The following is a 10,975-nucleotide window of genomic DNA, read 5'->3' on the forward strand; positions in this document are numbered from 1 at the left end:
ATGCGAGAGAGAAATGTGCCACCCCATAAAAGGCAGGCAAGTCCTGGCTTGGTCCTGAGGTGACACTGGGAAATAGATGTACTGATCCACACATGCCAAGACTATATCCAAGAACTGTTGCAGTATCCTTGAAGCAGAAACCTGTGAGATACCCAAAATATTCACAGTCTGTCTCTGGAAGGTTCCTGTGGCAAGTATAGTGACAGCTATACATAGCTTAATATCCACAGGGATGGAAGGCATGCATTCCTCCAGTGTACTTTTTTTAATTTCTCCAAGTCTTTTGGGTTTCTAATACCATGACAGAAATGGACCCCATTCCTATGTCAAAGTATGATTAAAGTTCATGTAATTAGTATTGTTTCAATCTTTGATGTTAGCTAAAAGTGTTCCTCACAGCACCCGCAGTGTGCCCAGTAATGACTCCTCCTGCAATTCATATGGAGTTACATGCATTGGTAACATATCTAAATATGATTGTAAGTTCTTTTTAATACGACCCGTTGTTCCTACTACTACTGGAACTGTCTAGGTATTCTTCTTCCACATTGACCTTGTTTCTGACTGCAAATCCTGGTATTTTATGACTTTGTGTCTCTCTGATCACAAGACACTGTAGTAACTGGATGTAGGAATTTCAGTGATCAATGCTACTTTTATCTTCTTTTCATGGGCTACTATACCTGGTTTTCTTGCACCTATTTTCTTAACTGTTGGTAATGAAAAATTCCATGTGATATAAACTTCACCTTTTTTATTTTGCTTTGTGGCTCATGTCTCCAGTGTTTTTTAGCTACTTCAGTACTATAATGTTTGCACAATCCCCAATGCAACATTCTTGCCAGCTCCCTATTATGCTGTCGCAGACACAGGTTGTCGAATGCATCTTTGTCGAACTAAAAAGTGCGAAAAGGAAAAATAGCGAAGTGGCTTTTCAGTGAATTCTTTCCCTGGGAAAGAATTTGCTTGGCCGCTTTCACTACTTTGCTGTTTTTGGCACTGTAGTGCAATCTCGGAGTTGGTATATTTAAGTAGGGGGGTGTTGGGAGCACAGCCCCCCACATTATGTAATATTTTACAGGGTTTTTTTTTTCAGAACAGCGATTTTTTTCCCTTGGAAAAAAATCGCTGTTCTGAGGTTGTGACGTTGTAAGCTTTCTCTTACATGGGGTCGATTATGTGTCGTTCACTCTTCTGAGCATGCGATATCATAATATAGACCCATTCTTGCCACATTATTATGCTTTTCAATAAACAGCCCTTCTACCGTTAGTATATCACAATCAGCAACAAGATATGTGACTGTTTCCAATTCTGTTTTACAAAACCTCCCTTTATATGTTTGTCCCACATGTTCAATGGACTTTGTAAACCAACATGTATGTAGTCCACTATCTTGGGCCACCAATATTAAACTTTCTTCTTTTGTTTTACATTCACCTCTCCTTAACCATTCCTGCGTGTGATCCTCATCAAAATGAGGGGATTCCAAAAGTTTTCTATACTTGCAACTATATTTATGTATTTTCCACATTTCTTGCCTTCTCATCTAATCCTTCACCTTATATCTTTTCTTTTGTTTTTTGGCACATTCAGTTACTGCTTGATTTTTATCTACTTCTGGTTTGATTTCCATTCCCACTTGATGCCAATATGCTTCTGCTAAACTAAACAGGGAAGTCATTTTAGACATTCTCCTCATGTTTCAATACTTTCACTACATTTGGGTCTTGTGAGGTCAGCAGATATATATGCAGTCCCATGTCTGCATATCTATACATGCAATCAATTATGAGGAGGCCCATACCTTCTTCAGAAGGGGAATATATAATCTTGGTATGCATTGATTTTTATAAATCATTTGATGAGCATGAAGCATGTTTCTTGTTTTCCTGTCCAACCTATCCAACACGTTTTGGGGCCAGTCAATCACTTCAAAACTATAAGTTAGGACAGGAAAAGCAAACTAATTTATAGCTTGGCCTTTGTTTCTTGATGTCAACACTGTTTTCAGTATTAATTTAAGTCTTCTGAAATATTCCTTACTAAGTTTTATTTCAATGTGTGCATGTTTTACTGTTGATCCTTCATCAATTCCCAAATATTTATATACTCCCTCCTGCTCAAGTTCTTACAACACATTCCTGTCCCAGACTGAATGTTTTTTTGGTGCTGCAGCTTTCCTGCTTTAAAGGTTGCTTTTGCACATTTACCAAGACGAAATGACATTCTTATATCATCTGAAAATGTTTTGATCACTTGCAGTTGTGCTTTCAGTTCCTTATCTGATGAACTATACAGTTTTAAATCATCTACAAAAACAAGATGAGAAGTCTTTACTCTTTGTTGTTTTCTGGGAGCCAAATTGTTGCCATGACCTAATCTGTTAAGTAGACAGCTGAATGGGTTAAGGACAAAACAAAAGAACAACGGTGACAGAGAGTCACCCTGGAATACCCCCCTTTGAATTTTTACCCCTGGAATAATAATTTGTCTTTTATCATGGCTTAACTACAAAGTGGTTTGCCACTGATTCATGGTCGCTGTATTATAACTGATCGGTGTAGGGTGTATCTTATGCATTTTTAACCACTCTTCTAGCCATGAATGTGGGATACTGTCAAATACTTTTTTATAGTCTATCAATGCCAAACTTAGATTCTTCCCCTTTTTACAGTTCGCCATTATAACTTTATTTAACAACAAATGATCCTTTGTTCCATTTGACTTTCTTTTGATACCCTCTTGTTCTATAGCCATAATTGAGTTTTCTTTTACATGACTATAAACTCTGTCGGCATCAATTCCAGTGTATAATTTATATGTTGTCGGAAGGCAAGTTACTGGTTTATATTTTTATTTATTTTATTTTACATTTGTTAATCGGGATGGTCTGATTGGATGAGGTTCATTTACAGCGGAGGCCCAGGGAGAAAAGCTCCAGATTTATTAATACAATGAACAAGAGATAATTATACAGAGTATATAAAATAGTCATAGAACTTTGTATTTGAACTTAAGAGAGCAATACACAAAGTAAGTCATCATATCCACATTTTTAGCAGTAGACTAAATAAGTTAGTGCTACAAAAATATTCAGGCAGAGATCAATATAACATTACTATATGTAGAGAGAAATACATTTGTTACTTTGATGTTTTTTGATGGCCTTTGTAATAGGAAGTAATGAATGAGATCTAGGTAGTGATTATTACTCTTATGTGACACATGGACATAGCCAGGAACTAATGAGATGGGCCTTGAGAGAGTGCTTGAATTGTTTGGTGTTTGATGCAGCAGTTACTGAGGGAGGGAGATTGTTCCAAATTTTTGCTATACTGTGAGGAAAATAGAGCTTTAGCTGCTGTGTAGTTGGTGGTGGAGATAGAGAGGAGTGATTTGCTGGCAGAGCGGAGTGCTCAATTTGGTATGTAGTTGCTTATTAGTTCCTTTAGGGCTGCAGTACTGTCAGGATATTTTAGGATGTTATAGACTATGACTAGTTGGTGATAGGTTACTAACTGTGGGAGTTCAAGCCACTGAAGTTGCCTAAGGGGTATGTAGTGGTGTGTTCTAAAGCAGGATTTTTTTGCAAATTTGGCAATGCTGTTATAGCATGACTCAAATTTATCCATATCAGTTTTTTAACATACGTAAGAATAGGCGCTGCATACATTAATGTGGAAAGTAGGTGGGTTTGAGCTAGGGTGACCCAAGCTTGATCTGATAGAAAGTGGTTTTGTCTGTAATTTTTAGGATAGCTTGTAGCTCACTCTTAAGTAGGAGTATTGTTTTTCCTATTATTAACCAGGCTGGTGTTTGTTTGGGTGCACATATAAATGGTTCTTACTCATGGCTAAATCTTCATATAAAGATGTTAATACCTTTAGCCAGAAGTTAGGTACTGCATCTGGGCCTGGAATTTTCCAGTTAGGAGCTTTTCAGTCTGTCTGGCCGTTACTTCATCCCATTTCATATCCTATACATTTGGACTTCTTATTCTTTTTTTTACTTCTTCTATCCATTTAGCATCTTTGTTTTGTTCCACAGGATCTTCATATATATTTCTCCAAAATGTATCTATTTCTTCTTTTTTTGGTGGTGTTTCAATTCTTTTTGCCTTGTTTCCCAATTCTCTATAAAAGTTTTTGGGTCATCAGTAAATTACTTATTTTGTACTTATCCTTTACATTTATCTGCATATCTTCTAACTTTTTCTGCCTGCGGTAATATTTTTATTTCATTATTATTTGCAATAATGCATGATAGATCCTGCTCTGTTCTGATACTGCACATTGCTTTTATTATGTCTATCTTTCTGAGTATTTTTATTGATCTGTTCCCACATCTATACTCTTTTAACAGTGACACTTCTTGTCTTAATTGCTTTATAGCTTTCTCTATTCAATACTTCCATGATGGCATTTGATTTTTCCCCTTCCTTTCCCTTACTACCCTGTGTTTTTGTGGTAAGACTTCATCTGTTATTAATTTAGCTGCACAGCAGTATATCCTATTTATTTCTGTTATATCACATGAATCTCTATGGGCAGTCCAAATTACTGTGTTCATTTGTTTTATCAAACTTCTAACTTTTTGGGTTTTATTAACTTTCTGTAGTCTATTTCTTTCATTGATCTTAATATGTCTTCCATTTCTATCAAATGAAGCAACTCTTTTCTTAAATCATTTTCTTCTAAACTGAGGGGGCATTCTTTGTTCTCCATTTCCTGTGGGCATTCTATAGAAAGTTCCAGAGCATCTTACTGTGTCACATTCTCTTCAGTTTCATACTGTGTCATCCATTGCTCTTTCATATGGGAACTCACTGGCCTATCACTCCACAACATTGACTGTGTCAGAGTTGCCACAGTTTCCTGTTCCTTCGCTTGCTGTGCAACTCCAACTGAATGTTTGTATTGGGTTCCTATGGAAGGCTCCAAAGTATCTTCATATGGCAACTGATCAGATGTTTCCCACTCCACTGGTTTCCCCTTAATTTGGAGATCCATTCCTCTGTCCTGATGTGATGTTATCTAAGTTAGATTTTCTACACTAAATCCTTCATTTTGCAGGTAATGTATAACCTCAGTTTCTATTTCTTTAACTTCTCCATTAGTAATCCTCTTTTCTACTTTTCCTCTTTTTGTTTTCTTATTTTCTGTATTGTTAAATTTTCCATGTCCAGATGTCTTTACCTGCATTTCTTTTCAAATAAATTTGGTGCTTCTCTTTTTATATTGATTAGTTTTGCTTTCTCCTTTGCATAAATATTGCACCATATTAAATCCCTTTTTTTTCCCCATGTCCATGGTTCTGCTTCAGGTGTCTCCTGCTCCTACTGTTTCTCCTTACTCTAGGGACTCATTGTTCCATCATGCCATGATATAACCTGCTTTACACTTTATGCACTAAATCCTTCACTTCACAAGTATTGTATAACTTCATCTTCTATTTTTTGTAACTTCAGCTTTACTAATCTTCTATTCTATATTCCCTCTTTGAGATCTTATTTTTTTTTATTGTGATATTTTCCATATCTGGAAGCCTTTACTTGTACTTCTCTTCCAATATATTTGAGGCTGCCTTTTTTGTGTTGATTAATTTGTTTTTTTCCTTAGCATAAAAACTGCACCATATCAGATCTCTCTTTCCCATGTCCATATTTCTTTTTTTATACTTTTCAAAAGTCTCTAGATTTTGTTCTTTATATTTTCCCACTTCCTCATTCGATTCTTTTTCTAAATGGTCCAATGTTTATTGGTCTATATAATGTCTTTCATAAATCTGTTGTATAAAGGAACACAACAATTTTATTTGAAGCTTCTGACAGCTTTTCTTGTGGAAGTATTTTTCTTTCCTCAAATTTCTATGTTAATGTTTTTGTATATCCTCTGTTTGGAAATTCTAGGCTTCTTGCATAATAGTAAAAATACATAATTTCTTTCTTATCCTCAATAGTCCACTCTATCATCTGTATGGCTCTTTTTTGGCCTATTAGTTTTTGTGATTTTTGTGGGTTGCTACTTCCGTCTCCAACGGGAGGGAGGGGGCATCCTCCCCCTGGGCCTAACTTAGCCCTATTGCAGGAATGTTTCCATATCTTAAAGATTCTACCCTATTTTTTTCAGTCCTGCATACCCTATTTTTTTTCAGTCCTGCACCAGTGTGCCTACCAGGATTGGGCACTTTTTTATCCTCAGTATTGTGAACCCAGCTATCTTTTCCATTTCAAAAACAGAAAAACAATTCAGTGATTGCTTTATCTTGGACTCAGTAAGAGGTCTACAGATAACTTGAACAAGTATTCCTTGAGGGCTGTGTGAAAAACTGAAAGGCTGCCAGCCTAGCCAGATAGAATCTTGTAACTAATTTCATGTGATTTGTAAATATTAATATAATCCACAGGCTGGTTTTACAAATGTAAAAGAGAACTATATGTTATGATTAAACTATATGTTGTACTGAGCTTCGAAAATTTAACCACAGTGCACTCTGCTGGAAGAAAGCTGATAAGTCAAGCATTATATGACTGTTTGCTCTCAAACTCAGAGACATGATGTATGGGCTAACATTCTTCTATTGTTTTGAGACCAGAGCTAATTGCTAGATTTTACATATATAATGTATTTTATTGCTGTGGCTCTTGCAGGTGAAAGATTACAAAGATATGTTAAACTCTGTGTTTCTGTTAGCCTGGGAAATTAAACCAGAGAAGTGTCAAGAATGATGTAATCTAAAATGAGTCAGCAGTGATGTATTACCAATTTAAGACTTTCTCAGAGAGAGAGAATTAGAGCATTTTGGATTTTGTCTGAACCTGAACACATCTACTCACCAGTACTCTGTCTTTGCTCTGTATGTATGTAAGTTATTTAGAACATTGTTTCTCTTAGAAATAGACAGAAAATAGTAAGATTAGAGTAGCTGTTTTCTATATTTATGTTGGACTATTCTACAGTATTATTTTAAGCATTGCTCTGTGTCTGAACTCTTGACTAGCACTGTGTTGAATTGAGGAGATTTGTCTTGTGTTTTGTTATTTATTATTAAAAATTTTTAAACATTTTAGCTGTGGCTGTTTTGTGTAGAGATAGTTTAAGCTCTAGAATACATTGCATGTATATAGTGATACTGTCCAAGCCACTCCAATAAGCCTTGCTGTTCGTCATACTTACTAATAGGATAATAATAATATTGCACAGTAAAATTGGACACCCTTTGGTAAGGGCATTATTAGTAGCTGATATTAGTGGTTGGTGACAGTGATTTCTACCTTATAGCCTGGGCAGGGAAGGGAGCATAGCTGGAGAACCTGTGCCAGCCTTCCCCAGGAATGTTTGTGTGTTTGTATATAACTCATATCTCAGTGTGTGCCTGTGTGTGTGTGTGTGTGTGTGTGTGTGTGTGTGTGTGTGTGTGTGTGTGTGTGTGTGTGTGTGTGTGTGTGTGTGTGTGTGTGTGTGTGTGTGTGAGTCAGCTACTTGGGCAGGGACATGATGCACTTGTTGAACAGAGAGGGTGCTGGAGGTTTTAGCTTGACCACTAGGCTGAGACCTATACCCTATAGCTGTACCTGTGAGGAGTCTTATTGGGGATCTGGAGAGAAAGGGAGAAACCAGCCCCAGACTGACTGTAATATCTGTGTGCTCTTAAGGGAAATTGTACCTTACTGTGTGTATACTTGTTATCCTTCCCAATGTGCATACCCCTCACTGGTGCTAGTGGTAAGGATTGAGGCTCCTTGATTACTGGGCCAGTGCACAGATGTCACAGGCTATAAAAGAAACTTCATAGCTCATGCCCTTTGAATGACTGCATTTTGAAACTTTAGAATACTGGAAGAAGAAAAAGAATAATGATAATGAGCTCTGTCACTGAGAGCTGGGGTATTGCAGGCCGAAACACATATCAAGAAAAACAGCAGCCAGTAAAGGCTATTGTTATGCACAGGTAAATAATTAGAACTGCAGCAATTTAACCTTTTAGTTAACAAACAAATGACCCAGGGGTGCCTGTAGCTGCCCCCAAAATAGTATCAGGATGAATAAAGAATTCTAGCAAGATAGCAGTTTATCTCTTGCAATGTAAAACTTCATATTTGAAAGGCCCCATGGTGCAGCGGTTACTCTTGTTGCCTCACAACAAGAGGTTCTCCAGTTTGGCTGGACCCCCTTCTGTCTGGAGTCTTCATGTCCTCCCTGTGGTCGAGTGAGTTTTAAAGGCATGCAGTAGGTGTGTGTGTGTGTGTGTGTGTGTGTGTGTGTGTGTGTGTGTGTGTGTGTGTGTGTGTGTGTGTGTGTGTGTGTGTGTGTTCATGTGCCTTCTGTGAAGGTTGGGCACTGGACTGGCAACCTGACACAGTAAAAACTCCACTGCCAATCAATCTGTGGACCAGTGATTCGCTGTGGTGACTCCTAATGGGCAAAGCCAAAATACATTGTTTTAGTGAAAGGCCCCATCTGTTATCTAGATGCAAGCCTAGTATAACCCTAAGAGGGGCAGCTCCCTAAAATTAGCAGCAGTCCTCTGTTGAAATGTGCACATAGCAAGTGTACATAAGACATGCTTCTCCTTCTGTGTTTGTGTGACTAAAAGAAAGAGAAAATGACCTATACGAAAATGAAATTAAGAGCAGATTCAGAAGTGTCGATAGTAGAATTGGTGTGGGGTGTGACTGTAATTGCAAGCCAAGTGAATTATAGACAGTCATTAATACAATTCCAGTAGACTATAATATTAAGATTGTTTCATTTATTTACTTGTTAACATAATGGTGGCTACAATTAATGGAACACGACTTAGGCCAAAGGCCATTTGTCAGCCACACAGAGTTACAACAGTAACAGCAAACTAAATGCAGAACTCATATTACAAAATAGTTTTAACAACTGTGTCTGAGCAATTTCAAAACAGTTTAATACTTGAGAACTCATAAGACATTTTTACACAAACACATTAATCATCAATTGTCTATGAAGAAGTCTAATTTACAGTGTTTTATTAAATTCAGTGTAGTTACGTAATATTAATCAAGTGAGCCTAGTTAAAATGAAGAATAAAGTTAGAAAGTGTACCAAGAGTTTGCGGTTTAATAACCCTAGACAGGAAGAATAACAGGAAAAATGCAGTACTATGTCTAAAGCAAACAAATTATATGTAAAAGCATGATACTAAGTGACACATTCCAAGCTACAGTATTGGCAGTCAATGTGCATGTTTTCCAGTACGTGAACCACTGTGCTACTTTCTATTTCATACTATACCTTCCATTTCTAAGTCAGTGTCCCACTCTTCCTCACTTGCGTTTACATCATCAAAGCTTCCATCAGACTTGACTGGCTCAGCTTCTATTTCTTCATCTTCCTCTGCTTGTGCACTCGGTCCCTGGTTGACTTCCTCAATTTGATATGCAGTGTAAGTGCTGGTAGGCCGTACAATTGTCTATGATGAATAATTAAAGAAAACATTTTAATGCAAACATTAAAATGAGAAGAGCACCTAAGAGCTCAGACCTCACTTTTTAGGAAACCATCCAGCCACCAACTCTGCCACAAATAATGTAATATTCCACCTTCAAGAACTGAAAAAAAAACTTTCATTATTATGAAGCTTATTGAATTTGGAGACTCGTCAAAAGGCCAGTCATAAGATATTTTTGTGACATATGAGTGCAACATATTCCAAGTTTTTATTAATTGTTGTCTAAATGAATATAGTCCTCTATGTTTATCAGCAAATACACCTTCTAATGTGTTGCAATCCTTTTTCATAAATTACAAAAATGACTGAATTAGCAGGCCTAAATCTCGTACCATCATGTAAATCAATCAGCATGGATTTAAAGCTGTTAGGTATAACTTTTAAAGCTAGCTATTTTTATTAAACATTCTCTATTTCTTTTCCAAGCATCATGTTCTCATAGTTTCATAGATTAGTACTAGGTTAACTGCCCTTTTGGGCCATTTTAAGCCTAGCCAATTAGCCCATATGAGAATCAAACCTTGCACCTTGTGTCTGTATGGCAAATAACTTAACCACTATGCCGACCTCTGCTCTGTTTACTAAGAAATGGCTGAAATGTTACGGAAAGCAGCCTTACTTTCCTGTGTTCTTCATCCTTAAATGTTAAAGGAACAATCCTAGAGTCTAAAATTCTGACCTAAAGAAACTTGTCCTGATACCTCCCAATTGTCACCACCCACTTACTATGTCATCATCAACCCTACTCCTGGTTTTAATTTAATTTATGCAGCCCTATTTTCCTTCCCTTTGGTGAACACAGTTAACAATATTCAGTTCCTGTCAAAGCTGTCAGTCCCCTATCACTAGGAAACAATAAGGTTCACTCATTTTCCAAGCCCCTTGTCATAATTATTTATATATATATATATATATATATATATATATATATATATATATATATATATATATATATATATATATATATATATATATATAGCTATACACTCACACACATACAAACATACGTATATATATATATATATATATATATATATATATATATATATATATATATATATATGTATGTATACTGAAATCTCGAACTTCAGTATCTCGGGACTATAAAGCTGAATATTTACAATACCAAAACCCCAAAAGAACAAAATTCAAAATCGTGACTTTTAAATACACCCTCCACCACACAAACAAACATACATACACCTTCCTCCCCACACTACAACAAACCAACAAAACACACACAAACACAACACAAATACATGCAACCTACCCTACATATAAGCAGGGGGTCAAGCCCACCTGCACCCCCCACACCCCCGCTACTTATATATACTAACTCCGAGGTCTCACTAATAAGACAAAGGCACTAAACCCACCACTACGCACTCTACATTCCCCTTGCACAAACACACATCACATATATACAAACACTACCACTCTCAACACTTATACACTCACACTCTTACCTACCTACCCTAACCTACACCTAAAA

General features: G+C 36.7%; 1 protein-coding gene across 2 annotated transcripts in view; it reads right to left on the bottom strand.

Moving 5' to 3' along the window:
• Nucleotides 1-10,975, bottom strand: part of LRRC74B (leucine rich repeat containing 74B) — a 346,726-nt gene that overhangs the window by 291,017 nt on the left and 44,734 nt on the right. For both annotated transcript variants that reach the window (XM_044068362.1, XM_044068361.1), the window contains exon 2: nucleotides 9,267-9,444. In XM_044068362.1, the coding sequence (XP_043924297.1) occupies nucleotides 9,267-9,444 (178 nt within the window). The remainder of the gene's footprint in view (nucleotides 1-9,266; nucleotides 9,445-10,975) is intronic.

This window comes from Protopterus annectens, chromosome 4.part0 (assembly GCF_019279795.1).
Source record: "Protopterus annectens isolate FY-2018-M chromosome 4.part0, PAN1.0, whole genome shotgun sequence".
NCBI classification, from domain to species: domain Eukaryota; kingdom Metazoa; phylum Chordata; order Ceratodontiformes; family Protopteridae; genus Protopterus; species Protopterus annectens.